This window comes from Mustela erminea, chromosome 12 (assembly GCF_009829155.1).
Source record: "Mustela erminea isolate mMusErm1 chromosome 12, mMusErm1.Pri, whole genome shotgun sequence".
Classification (NCBI taxonomy): Eukaryota; Metazoa; Chordata; class Mammalia; order Carnivora; family Mustelidae; genus Mustela; species Mustela erminea.
The window spans coordinates 1,329,619-1,356,661 of record NC_045625.1 but is presented as its reverse complement, the minus strand read 5'-3'; the positions used below and the strand labels follow the sequence as shown (position 1 = coordinate 1,356,661).

Genomic DNA, 27,043 nt, shown 5'->3' with positions numbered 1-27,043 from the left:
CCCCGCTCCCCCGCACCCACTTGTGAACCATTAACCCCCGTTCCATGTAACCCTCCTTCCTCCCACCCACCAGCCAGCATGGACTGTGCATCCCAGACCCTCTTCTAGAACCCAGTTCTGGTCGGGGTTGAGCTGGGGGGCAGGTACAGACCCGTAAAGGAGCAATTCCCAAGCAGGCTGATGGGGCTCTGCGGAGGCTGGTGGGGGGCTCCGGAGACTCCAAGGCCAGGGAGCAGAGTGTGGACCCCAGCAGCCCAGGACCTGAAGGCAGTTCAGGGGGGCCGAGGGGGTGGACGGGGACAGGGTGAGGTGGGACCCGGCAACGAGCGTCCTGGCCGGGATGAGCCCGGCTTCTGGCTCGGCACTGGGACCACACTGTTGAGGGGCTGGGGCAGGTGCCGGCCTCCCCACACGCTCCTGCCCCTCCCCCTTGACACAGGGCTTCCCGGGTTCATGAGCGAGTTAATGGGCTGCAGCACAGACCTCAGGTGGCCGCCAGGGGTCGCCCTCAGGCCACAGTGGGCTCCGGAGGGCTGGGGACAGGCTGTGTCCTGTGGAGGGATCCTTCTTGGGTGGCCACAGGGCTGTGCGTCCTAGGAAGCCCCAGTTCTGAGGGTCTGGCCCAGAGCTGGGTCCGAGCCGAGCACTGCGCCAACTGCTCTGTGACCTGGTGCCCTCCCTCTCCGGGCCTGGTGTGTGTGTCCCCCACAGTTGCAGAGCGTCCCGGGCTCTCGGCTGGTCCTCATTCTGCTGGCCTGCGGCTGCTTTTGCAGACACTGCTGTACCCGGGCACTGGGTGACAGGAAGGCTCAGGCTCGGGGCTGCGTCCCAGCTCCTCCATGACCCAGCCAGGCCAGTCGTAGTGTCGGTGGGCCTCAGTTTCCTTTTCTGCAAAATGGACAATGAGGGTACTGAGTGCACGGGGCTGAGGGAGGAGCCCGTGTCGGAGAGGGGCTGAGTGCGGCTCCTGGCTGTAGCAGGTGCCCTCGGGTGGTGGCTGGGGTGAGGGTGACGATGGCCAGGACCCCGGCGTACAGGGTGGTCCAGCCGGCCGGTGCCCCAGAGAATGAGATTAGGGAATGCTGGAGCTATCGGGCAGCCTTCCCAGAGGAAGTGGCCAGCAAGGTTTGGAAGGAGCGGCGGAGAGGAGAAACAATGAAAGGGAGCAGAGTGCGGTCGGGCGGAAGGGACGCCAGTGCGGCCGGGTCACAGCTGCAGGGTGGGCTTCTGCGTGGAGGGGGCAGGACGCGTTGGGCGCTCCAGGGCAGCTCAGTGTGCTGGGGGGCCCCAGGAGCTAGAAGGACAGTCGTGGGCTTCCCCGGCCACCAGGTGTCCCCACTGTCCTGCTCGCCGGAACTCCAGTTTTCGTTTTGTTTTGTTTTTAGAGTAGTGGTGACAACAGAGGTAGTGATCTCCCTGTTTCTGTTTCCGGAGCGCTCGGTTACCGAGACCTTCTACGCGCTCCTTCCAGCGACCGCGCGGCGCAGACTTTCTTATTCCAGATCTACGGAGGCGCTGGACCGCTGGACACTGGGGGGGGGCATCTGCCAAGGTATCCCTTTTGGTCTCTGTGTGTCCTCAGAGATGGGACAGAGGAGTCACATCGGATGTGCCCCTCTCCAGGGTAGGTGGTCCGGGAGAGGAGGCAGTTCTTCGGTGCCAGAGAGCTACAGGGGATGTGCTCTTTCCCCGCTTCCGCTCAGTTTCTAAAATGATTGTGGTTTGCTTATTGGTTAAATCAGGTAGTCAGGGTTTGCCGTATACTGACAGTGGAAATATTATTAGCGCCTGAGAAATAGCATCCAACGTTTGTGTTTCCTGGAGTTACTCATTGTTTCCCAGTTGCTCAGCTTCCCACGTAACCGTCGCCGCGTCTGCCTGCGCTCTGACCTCTGTCCGCGTTGCCTCCGTCCCCCAAACCCGTACCCGTTAGCCGCCACTCCCTTTTCCCATCCCGCCGCCGGCCTCAGATGATCGCTGATCTGATTCCTGTCTCTGCGGATTTTCCAGTTCTGGACATTTAATACAATGAAATTGGACCATATATGGCCTTTGGGGTCTGACTTCTTTCACTCAGTCTGACATTTGCAAAGTTCATCCATGGGATACATTATCAGAATTTCATTCCTTTTAATGGCTAAATGATATTCTACTGTAGATCACATTTCATTTTTCCACTTACCTGTTGCTGGACGTTCGAGTGGTTTCTGCGTTGCATAATGCTGCTGTGAACATTCATGTTCACATTTCTGTGTGGATGTGTTTCACTCTTTCTCAGGCAGATATCCTGGAGTGGAATCGCTGAATCATACAGTAATTACGTTTAACTGTTTGAGGAACTGTCAGACCATTTTCAAAGCATGTGCACTGTTTCACATTCCCATCCGCGGGGCGGAGGGTTCTGACTTCTCCACCGCCTCGCCACCACTTACGACTCTCTTTGACCCTAGCCGTCCTGCTGGGTGTGAAGTGGAGAGTCTCTCATCGGGGTTCTGAGTCGCATTTCCTACCGACTGATGACGCGGAGCTTCTTCCCATGTGCTCACTGGCCATTCCTCCGTCTGCTTTGGAGAGGTGTCTATGCAGACACCTTGCTCATTTTATATGAGGTTGTTGGTCTTTTCACTGAGTCAGAGGAGTTCTCGTTATATTCAGGTACAGCCTCTCTCCAGACTTATGCCGGGCACGAATCCTCTCCCGCACTGTGGGTCGTCTTCCCTTCCTTGGTGGTGGTGTTGGCAGCACACAGAAGGTCTCAGTTCTGGCCAAGTCCAGCAGATGGGATGTTCCTTTTTCCACTTGTGCTTCTGCTTCCGAAGGGCATTTCCTAACGCCCTTTCCAAGGCCACGAAGATGGACCCACATATTCTCTCCTAAGAAGTTTATGGGTTTAGCTCTGATTCTTAGGTCCGTGACCCACTGTGACTAAGGTCTGTGTATGCTGCGAGGAAGGGTCCGACTTCCTTTCTTGCGTGCGGCCGTCCAGCTGTGTCGGCGCTGCGTGTTGAAGATCCCTGCTTCCCCCGGCCGTGGCCCTGGCGTCCCTGTGGGAAATCAGTGGACCATAACCGTGAGGGCTTGTTTCCGGACCGTCGGTCCCATCCCAGTGACCGGGATGCGTGTCCTGTGTTAATGCCCTCCGTCTGGATGACGGTATTGTAACGAGTCTGGAATCGTGAAGCACGAGTCCCGTCTTTCTCAAGATTGTTTTAAGTATTCTGGGCCCCTTGCCTTGCCGTATGCATTTTCGGATCAGTTTGTCCGTTTCTGCCCAGCAGCCGGCTGCGGCGGTAGTGGGGATCCTGTGGAATCTGGATCAGTGGAGGGCATTGCCGTCTTAGCCCTAGTCCAGTCTTCACTTTGTAAAGTTCATTTAGGGCTTCTTAGTTTCTTTCAAAAATATTGCCACGTCTTCAGAGTATAAGTTTTACACTTGTTTTGTTAAATTTATTTGTAAGGATTTGAAAATTCTTTTTGATGGGTGCTTCTGGGTGGCTCAGTCCATTAAGCATCTGCCTTCAGCTCAGGTCATGATCTCAGGGTCCTGGGATCGGGCCCCGCATCAGGCTCTCTGCTCGCCAGGGATTCTATTTCTCCCTTTTCCCCTGCTTGTGCTCATGTGAGTGCACGCTCTCTCTCAAGTAAATAAATAAAATCTTCAAAAAAATTCCTTTCGATGATGTGAGTGGAGTTATTAATTTCATTTTTTGATTGCCCAATGTTGATGAAATGAAGAACAGAACAATCGTTTTTATTTGTCTGTTGTACATTGACCTTGTGTCCTGCCACTTTGGTGAATTGTTTTGTTAGTTGCAATAGTTGTTCGGTGGGTTCCTGGGATTTTCTACATGCAGGATTGTGTCACCTGCAAATAGAGATCGTTTTACTCCTTCTTTCCCAAGCTTGATGCCTTTTAATACTTTTTCTTGCCTCATTGCTGTATTGGCTAGAAATTCCAGTACGAGTAAAAGTGCTGAGAGTAGACATCCTTCTGTTGGCCTAATCTTAGAGGAAGAGCTGAAAATAAGTGTGTTTTAGCTGTGGGTGTTTCTTAGATACCCTTTGTCAGGAAGTTCCCTTCTATTTCTAGATTGTTGGGTGTTTTTGTGATGAGATGTGTTGGAAATGCTTTCTCCGCCATCTATTGAAATGATGGGTTTTCATCCTACTCAGTTGATACAGTGTATTACAAAGACTTGTTTTCAGATGTCAAGCCAACCTTACATTCCTGGGATAAATCTCATTAGGCCTGGGATATAATCCTTTTTTTCTGTTGCTGGATTCAGTTTGCTAGTGTTTTGTTGAGGATATGTGCATTTATATGCTAACTGTCCCATTGTCCTCCTAAACATTTCAACTGTCAACTACTTCTCAAAAATATGTTCGGCACCACTCCGCACATCAGGGAAATCACATACAGTCTGTGAGTCCCATTCCCTTCCCCTGGAGGAACCCTCTGGCTATTCTGATCTCCATTCTAGAAGGATTGCCTTGTGGCCTCTGCTCAGCTGTGACCCTGGAGCCTTCTCTCCTCTTCTGTTTGGATCCATGGCTTGTGCTCTGGTTGCTTACTGAGAAGGGGCAGATGGCGGGTAAACACTTCTGCGTTCATCGATGTCTGAAATAATCTTTATTCTTTCCTTACACTTGATTGATGGATTGACTGGGCCTAGAATTCTCCATCTAAAGCTATCTGTCAGAATTTTGAAGACTTGGCTCCAGGTCCTCTGGCCTCCAGGAATGCTGTGCCACTCTCCAGGACGCATCTGTTCCTCTGGAGTTCTGATGTTTCTACCCCAGCATGGCCTCTGTGCTGCCTGCCCATGCACAGGGCTTGGTGGGCCCTTTAATATGGAGATCTGTGATGTTTAATCTGAGAAGTTGTCCTGGATTGCTTCTCTGATGTTCCTCTAATCCATTTCCTCTGTTTGTCTTTCTGGAACCCCTATAAGGTAGATGTTGGACCTTTAGGGCTGACTTTGTGATTTCCTTATTTTTCTCTTTCCTGATTGCAATTTCTTTGTCTTTTTTTGGCCTCATATCTAGAAGATGGTCTTATCCGACCCTTCCGTTGCATTTTTCATTTAGATAATCATCTCTCACTTTGAGACCTCTTTATTCATCTGTTCCTTTTCCATGGCCCCTTGTTTGATGGACCCAACCTTGTCATCGCTCTGAAGTTCCTGGTGTGGGTTTTAAGGGGGGAGTTTCTGCAGGCCGACTGGAAGCTTGGAGACGGAGGACAGGAGGGCATCTTGTAAGGGATGATGAGGTTGAGCTGTCCTCTTTGGTGAGGGCCCCTATGTCAGCATCTGGAACCTTCCACAGGCCACTTTGTGTTTCCACGATAGAGTCCCTGGGCGGCTGTAGAGGGGAACGGGAACCCATCCCTCACACCTCTGAGACCAGAGCCTGTGGGGACCCCATTCCCCAGAGCTCAGGGCTGTCCCCAGGCCAGGCTCCAGGCTGTGCTGGGTGGGGATGGAGGGGACCTGGGTTCACTGCTTTGAAGAGACCCTGGCCTTTCCGTTCACACACGTACTCTTTCTCACTCCCACACATACACCCATATCCATGCGCACACACGCACACGCTCTCACACTCATGTGCACACACACTCACACCCACACACACCATGCACTCTGCCCATCGGGCCCGGCAGAGGGAGCTGGGTTGGCACAAGCCAGGACTCTGCAGATAGGAGGCGACTGGAGGGTGCGCACGGGCCCCACTTGGCATTTTCCCGGGGCCCGCGCAGGGGTGCCTACTCGGCTCGGCGCGCGGTGTTGCCGGAGAGCTCCGCGCGCTCTCGTCCCTCCGCGGGTCCCTGGACTCGTGACTTAGACCTTGTCCTTCTCTCCTTCCTTCTTCTCCTTCTTGCTTCTTTGCTGCTGTTTTCTGGGGTCTAGGGAAGGAGAGATTTGAGTGGGGGGAGCGGTTTGTCCACAGTTACCCTGAGGCCTACAATAAGGAGGAGATGCCATGGGCCACTGCGGGCCTGGGACCGCCCAGCCCTGGCTGACCCCGAGGCCTCTCTGCTCTGCCTTCCAGAACATGCCCAATGTCCGCGACCACGACGCCTCGGTCTACCTCCGCCTCCAAGGGGACGCGCTGTCTGTGGGCGGCTATGAGACCAACCCCATCTTCTGGGAGGAGGTGAGACACTGAGGGATTGAGGGGTGATTCGGGGCCGTGTCTCAGCGTGGAGAAGCCTTCTTCCAGGAAAGCCAGCCTTCCACTGAGACGTGGCGGGTCCTCTGCCTCCTTTTTCTCTGAACCTGGCACACAGGCAGACCCGGGGCTGGGGCAGGGAGAGGGCTGGCCTCGTGACAGTGATAGAAATGCAAAGAACCATGCAGAAATGTAAAGTGATGGCTTTGGAAGACAGAAGCCTGAAAGCCCTGGCTGCTCCCCCCAGCGGCTTCGGGGGGCTGCCTGAGGCCCGGCGGCCCCCTCGGCTCCCCCGAACATGCCCGGGCCACCCTCACTCCTGGCTTCATGCGGAAACGGAATGACTGAATGACAGCTTCGGGTCAGATGCTGTCTTACTTCCCGGGGACAGGGCGAGACCAACATCAAAGTCCCTATCCCGGGGTGCTTCTGTCTAGGTGGGGAGACCCACAATAAACTAGAAGCCGTGGGGATCTGTGTGCTGAACGGAGCCGGCAGGTTAGGAAGAAGCCCAGTAAGCGTGGTGCGGGGCGAGGCCCTTCACACTGTGGTCAGGCCGGGCAACCCCCGCGCCTGCCGCTGCCCGGGGAGCTGAGGGCAGAGCAGAGACCTGCAGAGAGAACCGGTGGGCGAGGAGCTGCCTCAGGTGGGGGTGAAGGTCAGGTCAGGTCAGGCTGGTCCATCTCGAAGAACTGAAGGAAGGCCCGTGTGGCCGTGCGTCAGAGGTGGACATGGACAGGGCCTTGTGAGGCTTTGTCGGGCACAGAGAGCCACGGAGATCCAGGGAGGGCTTGAGAGCAAGAGAGGGCCTGGTCTGACTCAGGAGACGGTGGAAGGAAGTGGGGAGGCCAGGTGAGCAGTGGCCGGGGAGAGGCCACGGCAACAATCCAGTGCAGAACGGGGGGGCCTAGGCCAACACGGGGAAGGGGAGCGGACAGGCCCTGCTGCGCCGTCAGCGGAGGAAGCCTGAGGGGCACAGCCCAGCCCTGTCCCTCCGCTAACGCGGGGCGGGCTGGCCGGGCTCAGCTCCCTGTCACAGGGCCGCACCCCTGCCTGCCCCGCCAGGTGTCAGACAAGTTTGCCTTTGGCCTCTTCGACCTGGACTGGGACGTGTTCAGCCCGCACATTGAAGGGGCCGTCAACCGCGTCCCTGTGCTGGAGAAGACGGGGGTCAAGTCCACGGTCTGCGGCCCTGGTGAGTGCGGAGGCTGGGAGCTGGGCATCCCAGGGTCCTTCTGGCTGAGAAGTGCGTCTGGCCTATGTCAGGCCCGGACCCGGGCTGCCCCCGCCGCGTGCAGGCGGGACACACGCCACCCTCGTCGTGGCTCCAGCAGAACAGGCCCTATTCTGCCCCCCTTCCTCCCCGGCACGCGTGGGGGCTCTTTCATCGTCAGTCAAGGCAGACAATGGGTGGGGCCAGCCTCGGCCCACGTCAGGGCTGGGGAGAGAGTCCCTGAAGGATATGGTGCTGTCCAAAGGGGAAAGTTTGTGTCTGAGACTCAGTTCCCTGTGCCTCAGTGTCCTCCTCTGTGAAATGGGTGGCGGAGCTCTTACTCAGCAGGAGCACGAAGGGGAACCGCTTGCTAGGTGCGGGGCACGGCTGGGCCAGCAAACTGCTGTGTGTCCCCTGTGGGGGAGGGGAGAGCCGGAGGCTGGGGACGGGCGGGCTGTCCACAGCCAAGGGGCGGGCCGGGCCGGAAGAGGGGCGGGTTCTGATGCCGGGGCCGCGGCCTGCAGGGGTCCAGTCCTCTCCCTCCATGCCCTTGGCATCCGCACGGCTCTAATCTGTTCAGCTCTCAGGAAGCCCAGCCTCGGTGAGCAGGTTAGAAGCACCCACCGGGCGTGGGCCGTGGGCCGTGGGCCGAAGAATCACTGCCTACCCGCCCCCCCCCCCATGGCTTCCCCGGGCTTGCGAGGGGCTGGCAGTGAGCAGCACAGGCCTGAAGACGAGCCCGGGAGTGCGGGTCACCCGGGAGCATCGTGCTGAATTAGCCCGGGCAGTCACTGCTCCCACAAAGGCGAGGTGCTGTGAGGACATCTTGTGTCTGGTCTCCTGCCTGGGAGGGAGGGTCACGGCGGAAATCAGCCTCTCTCTTGCCAGGGAGCGCAAGCACGGTCAGTGGCCTTTGGCTTCCAGAACAGAACTCGGAAGTCCCAGAACCCCTTGACTCTGGGGAATCTGGGGGCAGGCAGATCTCCCATCCCAGGTCCCGGAGGGCACCGCCAAGGTGGGGGCCCCGTCTGTGCAGCCAAACGTCCCGTCTTCCTGCGTCCTCATGTAGTACAGGCTTGAGTCATTTGTCAAACAGTCAAGAGGCTCTCGTCCCCCTGACTTGCCCCATGAGGCTGCTCCCACCTTCCTGTCCTCCCAAGGTCCCGGGCGGGAAGCATCCCCGCTCTGCCCAAGGGCTCGCAGGGGTGGCCGCACGGGCCCCCAGGGAAGCTCCCGTCCTGATGCTCTCTGCCTTCTCTGACCCCCCTACCCTCCCTCAGCCACCCCAACTCTGTCTTTCAGACCTCTGGGGTTTCCCCACTCTGGGGTATCCCCTCTCCGGCTGGTTGGAGGTTTCCCCCGGGTCCCACAGATGGGGGTGGCCTCAGATGCCGCGCCCCCAGCTCAGGCCTGCTTCCCCCGCAGGGAGCAGAGCTGCACAGAGGTTAGGAACTCGGGCCGGGGGCCGGACAGCCCTGAGCGGCGCTCCGGCATCCAGGGTTCACTAGCAGGGGACTGGGCTAGAGAGATCCCGCTTCCCAGGGTCTCCCATCTCTCCCCTGGTGACCGTGGTACCTGCCAGGAAGGGCAGTCAGGAGTCCCTCAGCACCCTCTCCTCTCACTCTGTTTTCTTACCAAACATTCTCTTTTGCCTATTTGTATATTTCCTGCGTCCGTCCCTGTCTGGTCAGCTCCCTGAGGGCTGGGACTGGTCTCGTTCAGAGCCGAGCCTGGGGCGCAGACACGTGGGCTACAAGTATTTGCAGATGGGCTGACCCACAGCCCTGGAAGGAAGTGCTGTGCTCCCAGTTTTACAGATGACGACACTAAGCCTCAGAGAGGGGAAGTGACCGGCCCAAGGTCACACGGCTAGGAAGGAGTAAAGCAGGGTTCGAACCCAGGACTGGCTGCAAAGCTCGGCTCTTCATGATGATGTCCGAGGGCCCCTCGCCATCATGCCCTGGCCTCTCCAGGTGACCCGCCAGCAACAGGCAGGAGCAGAAGCCCCCGTCCCTCTCAAAGAATTTAGGATCGTTCCTTCATTCAGCGAACATTTATCAGGCACCTGCTGTGGGGTGGGCCCTGTGCCAGGCCTTGAGACACGGCGGTGAGCGAAGCCCGGCCCCACCCTCACGTTTCTCCTGGTCCAGTGGGCAAGGATGAGCAGCAGGGACACCGCAGGAAGGTGGCACAGGGAGGGAGAGCCTCGCCCTGTGATGGGGCTTGGGGAAAGGCCCCTCACCAGCAGGGGAGTGGTGACCCTCGTGAGACAAACCTGGACTCTGCAAGGCGGAGTCCCCGCCCAGCTGGGTGCTTCTGGCCATAAATGCTGAGGAGCCTGGGAATGTGGCAGGAGCCATCAGGGAGGCTCCCTGGAGGAAGCGGCATTGAGCTGAGTTGTGAGGTGGGGGAGGCCTGGATGAAGAGGCACCAGCAGACCTCACCGGCCGCTGCCCCCTCGGGAGACCCTGGCCCGGAGGCACACGGCCCGGAGGCAGCATCATGCCCCCTTCCTTCCAGAGTCCTTCACGCCGGACCATAAGCCCCTCATGGGGGAGGCACCCGAACTCCGGGGATTCTACCTGGGCTGTGGTTTCAACAGTGCAGGTGAGTGCAAGGGCCGCCACTTTGGGCCCCGCCCCTGCCCCCCTCCCCCAGCTCCACCAGGCAGAGTTGGGGAGGGGGATCCTGGCCGGGGGTGCCGCTGAGGAGGCCGGCAGGGAGGGCCGAGGTCCTATTAGCAGGTGCACAGCACCGCAGGTGTGCGATCCAGGGCTAGGGGAGGGGTGATGCCGGCTGCTGGGCTCCGGGGCCTCGGCAGACCTCTGGCTCCACCCCTGCCAGGAATGATGCTGGGTGGCGGCTGTGGGCGGGAGCTGGCCCACTGGATCGTCCATGGGCGCCCGGAGAAGGACATGTACAGCTACGACATCAGGCGAGTGGCCCCGGGATTCGGTAGAGTGGGGTACATGGCAAGGGCTCTTTAGAAAGGAGCCTTCCCTGAAATCCAGAGGGCTTCTTGGAAGAGGTGCCAGCAGGGGCCTGGGGTTGGCAGATCCACGGCCCTTGATAGTTCCTGGGATTTCTTGTGCCAGCGTCTTGCTTGACCCTCCGGATAGCTCCAGGATCAGCAACAGGATCGAGTCATCCCACTTTGCAGATGGGGAGACTGAGGCCTGGGGAGCAGGTGGGACTACACGCGGCCCAGGAAGCGAGGCTGCGCTGCTTACTGTCGGTCCACAGGAGGAGGCTGGGTGGCCGACAGTCCTGAGCCGAGATGCCATCGGGTGATAGGAATGTCTGACCCCAGGCCGAGCCATGGGCTCTCCGCGACCCTCGGGTCATGACGCTGTGTGCTGCCAGTGTTGGGAACCGCGAATGTGTCTGGGTCGGTAGATCACTCTGAAACTCGTCTGCAAGGAAGCCCAGACGGACCCGAGCCCAGGTGGAGGGGAGCTGGCATCAGAGCTGGGGCAGCCTGGTCTGCACCACCCTCTGCCGACGGGCAGTGCAGGGGGAGACACTCCGAGCCACGGCCCGCAGGTGGGGGCAGCGGACAGGGCTGGGGTCCGCAGGCAGCAGCTTGGAGGGACGCCTGTGGGAGTCCAGCCCGCTCCACCGTCACTGGTCCTGGCAGACAGCCTCCCTGGGGGGACCCGGGCGGCCCATAGGGCCTGGTTCAGCTCATGCCCCTGCTCTGCTAACCCTGCCCCTTCCAGGCCTGATGAGGACATAACGCCCACTGCTGTGGCGTGTGTGTGGGGGGGGATATCTGGCCCGCACAGAGGCAGACAGACAGACACTGAGATTCCCCGACTGCCACCCCCTCCGTGGCGCCTGGCACGGCAGTCTGCACTGTGGCTGCCTCAGAGCCTGACTGGGGCTGCGCCCACGCTTTCCCAAGAGAGGAATGTTCCAGAAACGATAGTTTGAGGGGCCGTGGGGATGGGCCGGCCCAGGCCCCTCCTGCTGCAAACAGCGAGAGGAGGCGCCCCTGGGGGCGGCCGTCTGTCTGCAGGTCACACGGGGCGCAAGCCGGAGCTGGGCCAGGCTCTGACCTCCCTGGCGGGCGAGTGCTTCAGCCCTGGAACGGACCCACCCGCCAGGGCTCACCCCCGGCCTGGGGGGAGGGCAGCTTCCTGGTGCCGCGGCGGCCACAGCTGCAGGACGAGGCTGGCCTGCCTGCACCCGTCTTGGGCTGAGGGAGGCCCAGCAGGGAGGGGGTGCACAGTCCTGGAGTCAGCAGGCAGCCTTAGGTCTGGGTTGGCCAAGGCCCCGGCCTGGGCAGGAGGGGGTCTGGGCTTCCCTCCGTCCGTCGGCTGCCTTCCCTGGCAGGAGCGTCTCGTGGGCTGGCTTATGGCTCGCAGGCTGGGGCCTGGAGGTCACGGGTTAGGAGGCAGAGGGCACGGGGAGGGAACCTTAAGAGCTCGGGCCTGGTGGGTAGAGGCGGGGGCAGTGAACTAGTCCAGCCACCCCCGTGGCTCAGGCAGGTGGCTTTCCCATCTGTGAGACGGGAGCAGTGACCCAACCCTCAGCAGAGTGCGTCTGAGTCTCGTAGGCACGGTGCCCCCCCGGAGCCTGGCCTGGGCAGGGTCTGGAGCGTAGGCTGTGATTTTTAGCACAAGTCCTTGGGGTCCCAGTGAGTGGGAGGAGGAGGAGTCATTCCTTCTCTGAGTGAGGAGGGTGGCTGGACCCTGGCCCCGGCCAGAGGCCCCGGCCACCTGCTCATGGGACGAACACTGTGGCCAGGTCTGTGTGGACGCAGGCCTGGTCATTCCCCTGCCGGTCCCTGGTCGTGCTCTGGCTGAACTTGAACTCTCGTCCCGGCCATGTGCACACGGGCACAGATGTGAGCGGAGGGGCTGGCGGTGCTGGCCGGCGGGACGCCTGCCGGAGGGGTCACATCTGTCAGTCGGGATCACCCAGGCCTGCCCTGGGTCCGGCTTCCTCTGATGGCCCCGAGGCCTGAAGAAGGAGATCCAGCTCTCCCCAGACCCTCCAGCTGCCTGTCCCCATTCTCGTCCAGGACTCACACCCTCAGAGCTGCTGGGAAGGTCAGCAGCCCCATCCCAGGAGAACCACGTCCGCTCCTAGTGATGGGGGGACGTCTGACGAGAGTGGCCATCAGCGGAGGCCGGACCTCCTAGCCTCCTGCCTCCCCATCTCCACCCCTCCAAAGGCAGCTGTGGATTCCCAGACCCACGCCCTGCACACCGCTTCTCCTCCAGGAACCGTCCCCAGACCCTTGGCCCAGCTCGTGGCTCCCTCCCCCGCCCCTCCCTCCAGGGGCTGCGGGGTGACGGGGTTCCACAGACATTCCCGCAGAGGGCACTCGGCCCTGGTCCTGCGCCCGAAGGGAGCTCCGGGCATCCTCGGGATTCCTAGTGATCGGATCCACAGTCGTAGGCTCCCGTCTGTAGCTTCACCCCTGCCCCAGGCAGGATGTCGCTCTCTGGAACTATGTGCAGAGTAAGCGTCAGTTAGCCCTGACCGGCTGGGACGGGGATCACTGGGGACGAAGCACGGACAAGGACCTAGGGGGATGCATGAGACGCCAGCAGGTGGACAGTGGGGGGAGGGACAGCCGGGCTGGCGGGTCTGAGCGGGGGGTCTGAGAGCGAGTATGTGCGGGGGTGGGGCTGGGGCCCCGGACACAGGGGCGCCGGCGGCTGTGCAGTCGGCTGGGGCAGCCATGGCTGTCCACGGAGACCAGATGGACCCGCCGCTGGGAGGCTCCGGCTGCTGTGGCCTCAGGAAGGCTACAGGGAGGCTGGTGTGGTGGGCGGGGGTCGCCACGAGGAGCCCCCCCCAACCAGCCCCGCGGGAGAGCAGAGCCCGGACCCCCTGCTGAGCCCAGGCCTCGGGGAGGACTCGGGTGGAGGGTGAGGGTCCAGCTTTGTCCTGGGTCCTGGGTCGTGGGCCAGCCCTTCCGTCCGGGCTCCGCGCAGTGACGGCCTCTCCCTCCGCCCCAGGCGCTTCCATCCGCAGCTCGCCGACCACCGCCGCTGGATTCGGGAGCGCAGCCACGAGTCCTACGCCAAGAACTACTCCGTGGTCTTCCCCCACGACGAGCCCCTGGCGGGACGCAACATGAGGACCGACCCCCTGCACGAGGTACCGCCCCCCCGACGAGCACGGTGACCCGCAGGACACCCAGGGGACTGGGGTGACCGGAGGGCGTGTTGTGCCCCAGCTGCCGAGGCGATGGGGGCTCGGTCATTCCCAGGGTCTTCCTGGCAGAATGTGCTTGGAGCCCTCGCTGGCTGCTGGTGGCCCGGAGTGGCAGGCCAGCGTCAGTGGGTCCCCTGTGGGAGGAGGGCGTGCCACGGACACGAGCTTCTGCTCGGGGTTTGGGGGGAGTGGAGGGGGGTGTTTCGGCTGCCTTTCCTCCCTGGCCAGCTTCTACCTGTACGATAAAACCCATCGTCGGATGCCCTTCCTGGGGCTTGGCCCTGTGCACTCTCGCAGGCCCCCCCACAAGCCAGGCACCTGCCCTGTGCCCCCAGCCTATGCAAGCTCTGCCTCTCTGTGGCCCTGGGCTGGGGAGCTGTGCCGTCGTGTCTCTGGTTCCCGAGCACTGAGCCCAGAGCCTGACTCATACCACTGTTCAGGGGACGTCTGCTGAATGGGTGGATGAAGGGGCGGCAGGAAGGGGCGGCAGGAAGGGCAGGCTCCCCTCCCGGAGCTGAGTAAAGGAACCTCCTTCATCTGGGGCTCCAGGGCCTGGACCCCAGAGGGACCCAGTGTCCCCTGCACCTCCTGGGGAGAGGCCCAAAGACATCAGTGGTTCCCAGGCTGCCCTGCCCTTTGGCTCAGCTTAGGGAACCAGCAACGGTCTCGGACCCCACACAGCCTCCGGCCCTCCCCAGGCTGCCCGGGCCTTTATTCACCCTGCATGGATCCTGAGGGCTCCACGGCCTCCCCAGCGAACACAGGGCTTGCTTGGCTGGCCGTGGAAGCAGGGGGTCTCATAAGGACTGCTCAGGAGTGTACAGCTTTGCCCAAAGGGCACGCGCAGGAGCCAGCGCCCCCCCCCCCCCGCCCCCAGCGTGCCCAGCGACGCTTCCGCCTTCTCACAGGGCCAGCCCTGCCCACGACACCTCCTGGCCATACGTTGTTGTATGAGAAGAGCCCAGCCCCCCTGTTTCCCTCCTGGGGAGGGGACGCTCCCCCGAGGCACACGCCTCCCACTCACTGCAGGGGATCTTTTGTGTCCTCAGCTGTTGCCCCCTTGGATGTCCGAAGAGGACATTTCTGGGGTGTCACCGGTTGGGAGTGTGACCTCGGCCCCTTCCCTCCCTGCTCGGGGTCTGGGTTGCCCACGGGAGTTGGCAGAGGCGGCCGGTCCAGAGCCTCGGGACCCCTGCCAGCCCCGGCTTCTGGAGCTGCTCAGCCTGGGGCTCCGGGCCGTAGCCTGTTGGGCGGGGCCGCCGGGGGACGCAGGCGCCTTCCAAACGTGAGAGTGGCGGTTCCCCAGCCCAAATTGATTTTCAAAGAAATCTGCCGCTCTAGGACTTTATTGTGTCCGTGTGACACTGTGACTTAGAATAAGGAACATGTCTGGCGGGAAGGTCCGAACCCTTGGAATTTCCTAAGTGTTGAGAGCCAAAAAGATGCCTTTTGTTATGTTAATAGTGGCTTTGGGCCCAACCTAAGGAAGGAGACTGCCTGCCAGGGAACCCAGCTGGAAGCGCCGTGATTAGGGGACAGGAACTTCCTGTCCCACCCCTGGTCTCTGGGGAGGAAGGGGGGAGGCAGGTGGACTCAATCACCAGCGGCCACTGCTTCAATCAGTCGTGCTGTGGAATGACACCTTCCTAAACACCCCAAGGGAGGGGCACGGAGAGCGTCTGGGCTGGGGAGCCCGTGCAGATTCGGGCAGAGCCGGAAGCCCCACACCCTCCCCTACACTTGGCCTGACGTCCCGCTTGTCCCGCTTGCATCTGGCTGTCCCCGAGCTCTCGCCTCCTGCAGTGCACGGGCGACCCAGGGGGGGAGACAGCTCTCGGAGCCGTGTGAGCTGCTTAGCAAATCCGTGCTGCCCAAGTTGGGGTCCTGACCCACGGCCGGTCGGTCTGGAGCACAGGTGACAGCCCGGAGTGGGGGGCAGCCGTGAGGGATGCCCCCCCCCGGGACTCGGATGCCGTCCCGGGGCAGACAGCATTGGAACGGAGCCGGATTCTTGGACACGGTCCTGCTGTCTGAGAGCGGCTCCGTGCCGCGGGGGCGGTCCCTGCGCGCAGGCACGTGTGAGCTCGGCCCAGGAAACCAATTTAGGCTGTTACATTTTTGTCTCGCGGTGAAGGACACATAAAATTGGCCATTTCAACCGCGTTAAAGCACACGATTCAGGAGATAAGGACATTCACGACACTGTGCGACCGTCACCGCCACGGAAAGGGGACCGCGTGCCCGTGACGCAGGGCTTCCCCACTCTCCCCGCCCCCGGCCCCGCCTAGAACAGCCACCCCCGGGTTTTTCTGTCTCTGCGGTGGGCATTGCATGTGAGGGAAGCCGAGCGACACGTGACCTTCCTTTCCCGGCCCGCGTGCCAGAGGCTCGCCCACGGTGCGGCGGGTGTGCGGCGTGTGTCGGACGCCGCTGCAGGGTCACTGTGAGGTCACCGTGCTCGGTCACCGACGTCCGCTGCTGGGTGGTTGCCACCTGCTGCTGCTGTCACTTCTCTTGGGGTGGGGGGGACCTAGGAGGGAGACTGCTGGCCTCTTCCCACTGTTGGAACAGCACAGCGCAGACGGGGTGGCTGACCCCGTAGACCTCCCTACTCCCCGTTCTGGAGCCTGGGAGCCCAGAGCCCGGTGCTGCTGCCCGGCTCCAGCTGCGGCCCGTCTTCCTAGCTGCCCAGGGCTGCCGTCTTGCTGCATCTGCCCTGTCGGGGCAGGGGCACCACGGCCGGGCCCTCCCTTCCTGGGACCAGGGCCCCCCCGCATGACCTCACTCCCTCCCCTCCTCATGGGCCCCGTCTCCAAATGCAGCCCCACTGCGAGTTAGGGCTTCAACATAGGAGCTTGGGGGTGCAATTCTGTCCCTAGCAGAAGGTCTCTCAATAGGCTGGGACTCTTGGAGTGGGGCAGGGGGAGCTGGGGCGGGGTTCTGGGGCAGGCATGGGGTCCTGGGTCCCACCACCAGACCTCTTTGCCCTCTGCTCCCTGGGGGTCACTGGCTGCCCGGCCTGGGGGTAGTCTGGCCTGGCCTGAAGGGTGCTTCTTCCCCACCCCTACCCAGGAGCTACTCGCCCGAGGCTGTGTGTTCCAGGAGCGACAGGGCTGGGAGCGGCCGGGCTGGTTTACTCCCCAAGGCACAGCTCCGGTGAGTAGACCCCCTGGGCCGGGGGGCCCCCCTCCACGCCTGTCCCCCACCCCACCTGCGAGGCTGCCAGCCCAGGCGGGGTCTGTGGGGAGGTCTTGTGTGCACGAAGGCTGAGCCCCTGTAGCTGCGCCCCTAGTCCCTCCCCTGCTGATGGCCCCGGGGCTGTCACTCAGGCCTTCTGGGGCTCTGAGAAGCCCGGGGCCCCGGGGAAAGCTGGTGTGCCACAGTGAGGAGGCCGTGCTCAGCGCAGCCCCCGCCCGTGTGTAGGAGAAATTAGCGCGTCTTCTCATAATTTTGTTCATATATTTTTGGCAACTGCAACTGGTGTTTTATGTTAGTAGGAGGACTTAGCCCCAAATTAGGCATTCCGCGCTAGTTTGTAAGTTGGGATTTCACAGCCTCCTGGCCTCTGGTGCCCTCCTGGGGGCTCCCCCCAGCCCCCCCCCCACACCGTGCCTCCCATGGGCCCCGGGGCCGTCAGAAAAGAAGCCACGCTGCCCACCCGTGAAGCTTGGGGCTGGGGTCTGCTGGAGCAGGCGTGGTGATGCTTCCAGCCCAGCCAGAGGGACAGTATTTGATCCAGATTTGTGCAAATCGAGATCCGTCTCCCTCTGCTCTGTTTCCCAGTCCCCTTCCTGCGCAACCTCCTCCCATCTCCATAGTAACTCAGGGCCCAAGGCCGCTCCCAGGGCATCCGGAGGCAAGCGAGGCAGACACCAGAGCTCGCAACTGCCCAGAGGTCACTGTTCTCAGGCTCCTCGGTCCTGGCCCCTTCTCCCATCAGCCTGTAGAGACCCTTGTCCTCTGCCCAGGAGCACGGGGCTCCCCTTGAGGTCTGAATCACTGGAGGGACAGGCAAACCCTGAGACACCTGAGGACAGAGGAGACAGGCTCTCTAAGATGCTGGGGGACAGGCCTGTCCCCAGCAGGCTGAGAGGCTGGGGCCACGAGGACAGGGTGCCTTGAGCAGAGCCCTCCGCATGCCAGCTGGCCTGTCCCTGGAAGCCCCCGTCCCCTAGGAGAGAAGAAGACAGCGGAGCAGGGACCGGGACACTTGCTCTGGGGACGGGTGGGCTCTGCGCCTTCTCACCTGGGAGCCGTCCTAGGTGTCCAGGGCACGAGGTGACAAGATGTCCCCCAGATCCCGGATGCCCGGCCAGGCTACAGCGACCTGGAATGCCCGTTCTGGGGCCTCAGGGGCTGGTGGGAACTGCACCTGCTGGGCAGAGAGATGACTGTGCAGAGGCCCCGCCCCAGATGCCAGGGCTTGAGGGGGGCCCCAGGGCGGCCGAGTGGCCCAGCGCAGTCAGAATCTCACACTCGGCTCTTGCTGGGGGAAGGAGGCTGGGCGGGGCTGGCCGCGCTGCCAGGTGACGGCTGACCCTGACCGTCTCCCTCAGCAGCAGCAGGGGTGGGGCGGGGCCTCTTGGCTGTGGGCATCTCAGAGCTGCCGACAGGTGCAGGACAGGCCACGGCAAGTGGCCGCGGAGGACTCAGCTTCTGGGGCCCACCTGCCTCCAGGTGTATGCCAGGCCTGTCCGGTCCTTGCTTGTGACCTAGGTCAAGCTAGAAGCTCTCTGCCTCCATTTCCCATCTGTAGAGAGGATCTCCATCCCTGGGAGCCTGAGGCCCTTGGAGGGTGGTGTGGTCTTGATGGCCACAGCAATGGCGTTGGACCCTCAACTCCGTCACCCTCAGTGGGCTGGTGCCGGGGCCTTATCCCGCTGCCGTAGTCTTGCCCTGAAAGCCCTGACAGCGGCCCTGACCGGCCCTTGCCTCCTTGTCAGCCCTGGTCTCTCCCCACCCTGCCCGCACCCAACTTCCTCTCCGTCCTCCCGGGCCCCACCCCGCACAGCCCCGGCTCTCTCCCGACACCGGCTCTCAGACCCCCACCAGGGCGATTAGGGCGTCATCCGAGGGAGGGATCGTGGACGGCTGAGCCCTGCCCCTCCCCCGCCCCGCACGCACAGCACAGCCCTGCAGAGGCGGCTCGGCGAGGCTGGAGCGGATCGTCCGCGCCGTCGCCGCCCCTGTGGGAGCCAGCTCCCTGCCCGCCAAGCCGAGCATGTGTGTGTGCGTGCGCGTGCCCGTGCGCGTGCACAGGAGGAGCAGACGGTGACGCGTGTGTCGTCCCCCAGGTTCTGCAGTACGACTACTACGGGGCCTACGGAAACCGGGCGCACAGAGACCACGCCTACGGCCGCCTGCTCGGGGACGAGTACACCTTCGACTTCCCGCCGCACCACGATGTGGTCAGTGCCCAGGCCCCCACCCCCATCCCTGGTGCAGCTGGAGGCTCTGGGGGCTCCATCCTGTCCACCCTGTGCTTGGCTGGCTCCGTGTGGAGGAGAATTTGGTGATGTTTCTCTCCCCCCCCGCGCCCCACTGCTCTGTACCGAGGCTTGGCCCGGCCCGTGGTTAGACCTGAGGACAGTATTATTGCTACAGGCAGCGGGGCTGGGCTGGCTGTGTGGCCCCAGGCCAGGGGCTGCCCCTCTCTGAGGCTCAGACCCCCCTGCCCTAGAGCTGTTCTGAGGCAAGCTTGCGTGAGACCCTGTGAGTGACTCGCTCCTTCCTCCAGGCCCAGCATGGTGGGTTCCCTCCCTCTCGCAGAGTAGATCCAGGATGTGCAGATACCAGACGGGCCCCTCCAGGGGACAAGCAGAGGGTCTGGGGTCTGCTTACGGTCCCCCCCGGCTGCAGAAGTGGGCAGCTGAGTCTGGTCAGACGGCGAACCTGACCGCTCATTGCCCCGGCCTGAGTGCCTGACTCCAACTCTGGGGGGTGACAAGGACTTGGGGCCTGACCACCTCCCGTCTGCCCCACGCAGAGATGTTTTTGTGGGTGCTTTCCACAGAAAACAATGCCAGCTTCCTTGCCGAGCGGCCCAGCCGTTTGGTAAAGGGGTCGCCCAGTAGAACAGGGCCCAGCTTTTGTCCTGGTGGCTCTCCAGGGCAGGAGCACGGCCTTGGCCGCCCCCTGATGTGGGCATGGAGCCGAGGGCTCCCCTGGCAGGTGCCGGCCCAGGGTGGCCCGGGAGGCAGCCCCAGACGGAAGGCGGCCAGCCAGCTTCCTGGGTGTGCGGCCTACGAGGTCACCTGGGGCCCGGCTCAGTGGGGCCCTGCCCCCCGATTAACGCTCTGCCGTCACCATCTCAAAACTGTGCAAACTTTTGGAACCAGGGTCCGCAATTCCATTTTGCACTGAACCTCACAAAGCCTGCAGGTGGTCCCGTGACCTCCCCCAAGCTCGTTCTCCTGGTGAGGGCTCAGGGGAGGGGCCTGGGAAGTGGAAGCCGGAGGCACGTGCCTCTGGAAGCTCCCAGAATCCCGGTGCTGCCTCTCGGGGCGCGGGGGGCTCCCGTCTGGCGCTTCAGCACCCGCGCCGCCCAGGGCCGGCAGGACGTCTGGCCCTCGGGGACGTGGGAGCCCGGAGGGGATGCCAACTTGGCTGGGTGGCTTCATGCAGCCCCCGCAGATGCGCCTGAACAGTCCCAAAGCTTGAAACACACACTTGTTCTGGGCGCTGGCACCGCCCCAGCCCGGGGAGACGAGACTCAGCCCGGAGTCTGGTCTGGGTTTGCTCTGCAGCCCCGCAGCGTCAGCGAGGCTCCCGCAGCGCCTGACCTGACGGGCGCGGGAGCGACCCAGAGGGGAGGGGTGTCTGCGGAGGCTGGAGGCGTGGGGGCTCCGGAGCGGCGCCGAGACCAGGTGCGGACCCAGCTCTCCCGGGGAAGCCTGAAGGGGCCTTGGCCGGTTTCCCCGGTGTAATGTCCTCCCCACTCAGTCCGATCCACCCACACGGTACCCCCGGACCCGGAGCCGGACCAGACGCGCAGCGCTAGACGGACCTGGCCCGGGGCACGTCTGCGGCCTTCCAGCTGCGGAGGCCCCCGCCGACCTCGCCCCCTTCCCGGGCTTCGGAGGGCACTTAGCGCGAGGAGGCTTGCGGCAGTTTCCTCGTCCGGGTTGGTGGGTGGACTGCGGGGTGGGAGGGTCACGGGTCCCTGACGCACAGTGAGTGCTCGGTCGGGGGCAACTTTGCTGCCAGAGTTTTACCTTCTGCCGTCAGAATCAGGTTGGCACCTGTGCTTGCCAGCTAGGTGACATGATCAGAGCAAAGAACCAGGGGCTTGGTGACGGAAGACCAAGGAGAAAAACACGAGGATCACAAGGAGGACCTGCCTGGGGCACCTGCGGACCGCCAGCAGGGCTATTGGGCTCTTCTCTTTTCTTTTCTTTTTAAAGATTTTTTTATTTATTTGGCAGACAGAGATCACAAGTAGGCAGAGAGGCAGGCAGAGAGAGAGAGGAGGAAGCAGGCTCCCTGCTGAGCAGAGAGCCCGATGCGGGCCTCGATCCCAGGACCCTGAGATCATGACCTGAGCCGAAGGCAGAGGCTCAACCCACTGAGCCACCCAGATGCCCCAAGTCAGGCTCTTTTTTAAAAACAAAACAAAACAGCTTTATCGAGATAGAATCCCGTACCGTACAACCTGTCCGTTTCAGGCGTACAATCCCGTGCTTGTTAGTGGCCTCGCAGGACAGAGCAGCCGTCCCCACAAGCAGGTGTTAGAGCCCTTTTGTCTACCTGAAGAACAAACCCGGCCCGCTAGCCAGCACCCCTGCCCCCCACCCTCTCCCCACCACATGCCCAGCCACAGGCAGCCACTAAGCTCCTTCTGTCCCTACAGATTCACCTCGCTGGGACATTTTAGGGCAAGGTCTTTCGTGCCTGGCTTCTCTCACCCAGCACGGAATGTTCCAGGTCCATCCACGTTTTTGGGTGTATCCGGGCATCTTTGCTCTGTGCTCTGGGACTCTTCCATCCCACGGACATGCTACGGTGTGTGGCTGGACACTCGAGCTGTGTCCACGTTTCGGCTGCTGCGAACAGTGCCGCTCGGATCGTGCATGGACGGGTGTCCGCATGCACCTCGGTGTTCATTTCTCACGGGTACACGCTAGCAGGGTTGGTGGATGCCGGCAATTGCTGAGTCATGGGGGAACTCGCCGCTTAACGTGTTGAGGACCTGCCAACCGTTTTCCAAAGCAGCTACGCTGTTTCGTTCCCATCCGCGGGGCGGAGGGTTCTGACTTCTCCACCGCCTCGCCACCACTTACGACTCTCTTTGACCCTAGCCGTCCTGCTGGGTGTGAAGTGGAGAGTCTCTCATCGGGGTTCTGAGTCGCATTTCCTACCGACTGATGACGCGGAGCTTCTTCCCATGTGCTCACTGGCCATTCCTCCGTCTGCTTTGGAGAGGTGTCTATGCAGACACCTTGCTCATTTTATATGAGGTTGTTGGTCTTTTCACTGAGTCAGAAGAGTTCTCGTTATATTCAGGTACAGCCTCTCTCCAGACTTATGCCGGGCACGAATCCTCTCCCGCGCTGTGGGTCGTCTTCCCTTCCTTGGTGGTGGCGTTGGCAGCACACAGAAGGTCTCAGTTCTGGCCAAGTCCAGCAGATGGGATGTTCCTTTTTCCGCTTGTGCTTCTGCTTCCGAAGGGCATTTCCTAACGCCCTTTCCAAGGCCACGAAGATGGACCCACATATTCTCTCCTAAGAAGTTTATGGGTTTAGCTCTGATTCTTAGGTCCGTGACCCACTGTGACTAAGGTCTGTGTATGCTGCGAGGAAGGGTCCGACTTCCTTTCTCGCGTGCGGCCGTCCAGCTGTGTCGGCGCTGCGTGTTGAAGATCCCTGCTTCCCCCGGCCGTGGCCCTGGCGTCCCTGTGGGAAATCAGTGGACCATAACCGTGAGGGCTTGTTTCCGGACCGTCGGTCCCATCCCAGTGACCGGGATGCGTGTCCTGTGTTAATGCCCTCCGGCTGGATGACGGTATTGTAACGAGTCTTGAATCGTGAAGCACGAGTCCCGTCTTTCTCAAGATTGTTTTAAGTATTCTGGGCCCCTTGCCTTGCCGTATGCATTTTCGGATCAGTTTGTCCGTTTCTGCCCAGCAGCCGGCTGCGGCGGTAGTGGGGATCCTGTGGAATCTGGATCAGTGGCGGGCATTGCCGTCTTAGCCCTAGTCCAGTCTTCACTTTGTAAAGTTCATTTAGGGCTTCTTAGTTTCTTTCAAAAATATTGTCAAGTTTTTCGAGTGTAAGTTTTGCCCTTGTTTTGTTAAATTTATTTGCGAGTCTCTACGAGTCCTTTTTGATGGTGTAAGTGGAATCATTCTCTTAATTTCATTTTTGATTGTTAGTGAAATGAAGAACAATGCAAGAGTTTGTATTTGTCTGTTGTACACTGACCTTGTGTCCTGCCGCTCTGTTGAACTATTTCGTTAGTTTTCTTTGTTTGTTTGTTAGTTTTGAACTGTTTTGTTAGTTTTAATAGTTGTTTTGTGGGTTCCTAGGATTTTCTGTACGCAGGGTCACGCCACCTGCAAGAGATCGTCTTGCTCCTTCTTTTCCAAGCTCGAAGCCTTCTGTTCCTTTTTCTTGCCTCATTGCTGTACTGACTAGAAACTCCAGTATGATGCTGAGTGGAAGTAGCGGAGCAAACAGCTGTCTTGTTTCCGATCTTAGGAGGGACACTTTCAGTCCTTTCCTGTTATATAGTATAATGTCGGCTGTAGAATTTTTGTGCATGCTTTTAATCAGGCTGAGGAAGTTCCTTCCTATTCCTGGGTTATTGACTATTTTTATGATGAAAGGTGTTGGATTCTACCAAATACTTTTTTTAAGCATTTATAGGGATGATCATATAGTTTCTGTTTTGTGTTCCCTTTCATCATTTCATCTGGGGACGACCAACCGACATCCCATTCCCGGGAGAAATCCCTCTTCAATGTGGTATGTGTTCCTTTTTACATGTTGTTGGAGTTGGTTCAGTAGTATTTGCTTGAGGGTTTTCATGAGGGATATTGGCTTCGTTTTCTTAGGGGCATCTGTGACCAGCTTTGGCATTCGGGTAATGCTGGCCTCGTGGAACAAATTAAGAAGTATTTCCTACTCTTGTATTTTTTATTCGGTGTTAATTCTTCTTTGAATGTTTGATAGAATTCACCAAGGAAGCCATCTGGGCCAGGGATTATCTTTATAGGGAGTTTAAGTTACTAACCCAATCTCTTTTTGTTACGGATCTGTTCAGATCCATTTCTTCTTCGGCGTTCATTACTTGTGTCTTTCTAGGAATTTGTCCATTTCCTGTCTCACATGTTTCGGACAGGTCCGTGTGGTCTTCCCTTATAATCTTTTTATTGCTGTAGGGTGGGTAGTGATGTCCCCTCTTTCATTCCTGATTTAGTACTTTGAGTCCTTGCTCTTGTTTTCTTTGTGAGTCTAACTGAAGGTCTGTCCATTTTGTTGATCCTTCCAAAGAACCAACTTTGCTTTTGCTGATTTTCTCAACTTTCCTATTCCCCTTTTTCACTTAATTCCATTCTAGTCTTTATTGTTTTCCCTTCAGCCTGCTTCTTTCCTTTCCGTCCATCTTTCCTTCACTCTTCTTTTTCCAGTGTCTCCAAGAGGGAAGCCGAGGCATCCATTTGGGGATTGCTTTTCCATGGAGGCATTTGCAGGTGTGAGGTCTCTGTGAGCACGGCCCTGACTTCATTCGCTCCAGTTCTATGTGCTGCATTTCCACTGGCATCCTTCCCAACGTATTTTCCAACTCCTCGGGAATGTTTGCTTCGATCCTTTGGTTATTCAGGAGTGTGTGGGTTAATGTCACTTATATGTGATCTCTCCAATTTTCCCCCTACTATTGACTCCTAATGAAATTCCATTGTGTTCCAAGAACATGCTGTGTGTGATCTTAATCCTTTTGAACGTACTGCCTTTTTGATGGCGTATGAGCCACCCTGGAGAGCGTTCCCTGTGCTTGAGAAGAATGGTCATGGTGTGCTCCAGCTGGGAGGGGCAAGGGGGGGCCCTAAGAGCAGGTGCACAGCAGAGGGCTGTAATCCCCTGCGAAGAGCCCATGCCCCCCAGAGGAGGCACATCTCAGAGCTCTCACAGCATCCCTCCTCCGTGGAACTTTACAGATCAAGAAGGAGTGTCTGGCCTGCAGAGGGGCTGCTGCTGTGTTCAACATGTCCTACTTCGGGAAGTTCTACCTGGTGGGCTTGGATGCAAGGAAGGCTGCTGACTGGCTGTTCTCTGCTGATGTCAACCGACCCCCGGGTATGACCTCCAAAGGACCATGCTCCTTTCCCACTCCAGTGCCAGGAAGAGCTCCAAGGACAGAGCTCTGGGCACCTATGCTGGCTGGCTGAACCTGTCCCCTCTGGGCTCCTCTAGCTCATGGCTCTGCCCCTGAGGCTGGCCCCACACCCCTGCATCTAGACCCCTCTGCCCTCATTGCCAAGTCCCAGGCCTCAGGCCCCCAGCACCTCCTCCCTCCCCCCTTCGTCTTCACTTTGTTCCAGAAAGGATACGAGGCAGCAGGCCTTCAGGAAATGTCTCCTAAGCCTGTCACCGCCATAGGAGTGCTCTCCCCAGACAGGGTTTCCAGAGTGAAATGAAAATACAGGATGCTCAGAAAAATTTGAGTGTCAAGTAAAGAAGGAACCATGTTTTCCTGTAATACTTGGCATCTTCATCTCCTTTCCTGTTACCTACACTCCACCCACGTGTCTATCCACCTAAAAACTCAACCCATGCCCTCTGTATTAGTGTCCTGGGGCTGCTATAATGAAATACCCAAACTGGTGGCTGTAAATAAGCAAACCATATTGTCTTACAATCCAGAGGCTAGAAGGTCACAATCAAGGTGGCAGCAAGGCTGTGCTTGCTCTGAGACCATGGGTAGGACCGTCAGCAGCCTCTCCAGCTCCTGGTGGGGCCGATGGTCCTTGGGGTTCCTTGGCTGTGGGTGCGTCCCTGCGGTCTCTGCCTCGATGTCACACAGGCATCTCACTGTGTCTTCCTCCTATAAAGACGCCACCATATGAATCAGGGCCCACCTTAAAGACCATCTTAATGCGATTACATCTGCAAAGCCCTGTTTCCAAATAAGGTCCCATTCACGGGTACTCGGGGTTGGGACGTCCACATATCATTTTGGGGAGACACAATTCAGCCCATTACACCATTTCCCCAGCCAACCAAGCCACCTACCCACGTACACACGCACCCCCTGCTTACCGCCTCTAAAGCCCCTACTGATCCCTGCTGTCCGCCCCCAAGTCCCGCCCAGTGCCCTCCGTCCACTTTCCCCCCACCCCTCTCATTCATCCGACCGTCTGGTCATTTATTCAAAACACAGTGGGAGCCTCAGCTCAGCCAGCTGGGCACCCCGGAGTGAGTGAGACAGCACCCCTGCTCCGAGAACCTTCCAGCATGGTTGGTGGGTGGGCTGGGGGGCGTCCAGGTCCCGGCTCAAGGCATTTCGAGAAGAAAGAACCTCCACTCAGGACCCTTCCTCCTCAGGGCATGGCAGCACTGGGGGACCTGCCCTTCCCTCTCTGGCCCGCTGGGTCGTGGCGGCGTCACCGCACGGAGGGGCCTTCTGAGGGCCTCCTGTCACGCGGTCACGTGGACTCGGTGTGCCGAGAGGCTGCCCGGCTGAGCGGCTCGCCCACCCTGGGTCTTCCTCCCGCCCCCAGGCTCCACGGTGTACACCTGCATGCTGAACCACAGGGGCGGCACCGAGAGCGACCTGACCGTCAGCCGCCTGGCCCCCAGCTCCCAGGCCTCCGCCCTGGCCCCTGCGTTTGAAGGTGAGCGGTGTCCCGCCGGCGGAGCCGTGCTGGGGTTCGTGGCTGCTGCTGGTGGGCGGGCGGGGAGGCTGCAGTTCCCGGTGGTGCAGCGGGTGGGGCTCCGGAGACGAGAGGTCTGGGTTCGGGCTGAACGTCGGCTTTGTTCCAGCAGCGACGCTGAGCTCTAGGGCTCCGTGGTTCTGTCTTTGAACCTGTCCAGACCGCCGTGTTTCAGAGCAGCCACGCCGTGGGGGTGCTCAGCGCGTCTGGCCGGAACAGAGTGAGCCGGGGGGGAAGGCTCACCTGGAGATGTTAGCACCTTTCTGTCTCTAGCCTCTGTGCGGGGTCGACTTTCATCTGTGCTGAATCCCGACTCAGGCTGGGGCAGGTCGTTGGAAGATAGGCAGTTCAGTCCTCAAGCTGTTACTGGGTGGCCCTCTGCAGTCCCTTCACATTTGCTTGCATGCTCCCAGGGACAGTTAGCTCAGTGCCTGTCTTCCCTGTCTGCAGCCCTGACTGTGGCCCTGAGCCAGACCTGCTTCCCTGCCCTTACCCCCTGCTTCCCGCTGGAGCTGTCTCATCTCCAGTCCCGTCATGGTCTCTGCCAGGGAACAAGAGAGACTGCTGAGGTTCGCAGAGAGTGGGGCGCCCCTCCTCCAGGCGGGAGCCCTGTTGCC

The 27,043-nt window shown here is 60.2% G+C and overlaps 1 protein-coding gene across 4 annotated transcripts in view; it reads left to right on the top strand.

The window, feature by feature from the left end:
• SARDH (sarcosine dehydrogenase) overlaps positions 1-27,043 on the top strand; it is a 60,690-nt gene that overhangs the window by 7,944 nt on the left and 25,703 nt on the right. For all 4 annotated transcript variants that reach the window (XM_032307828.1, XM_032307829.1, XM_032307830.1 and 1 more), the window contains 9 exons: positions 6,052-6,156; positions 7,237-7,366; positions 9,905-9,991; positions 10,229-10,319; positions 13,357-13,498; positions 16,628-16,711; positions 18,850-18,963; positions 24,711-24,849; positions 26,274-26,387. In XM_032307828.1, coding sequence (XP_032163719.1) covers positions 6,052-6,156; positions 7,237-7,366; positions 9,905-9,991; positions 10,229-10,319; positions 13,357-13,498; positions 16,628-16,711; positions 18,850-18,963; positions 24,711-24,849; positions 26,274-26,387 — 1,006 coding nt within the window. The remainder of the gene's footprint in view (positions 1-6,051; positions 6,157-7,236; positions 7,367-9,904; positions 9,992-10,228; positions 10,320-13,356; positions 13,499-16,627; positions 16,712-18,849; positions 18,964-24,710; positions 24,850-26,273; positions 26,388-27,043) is intronic.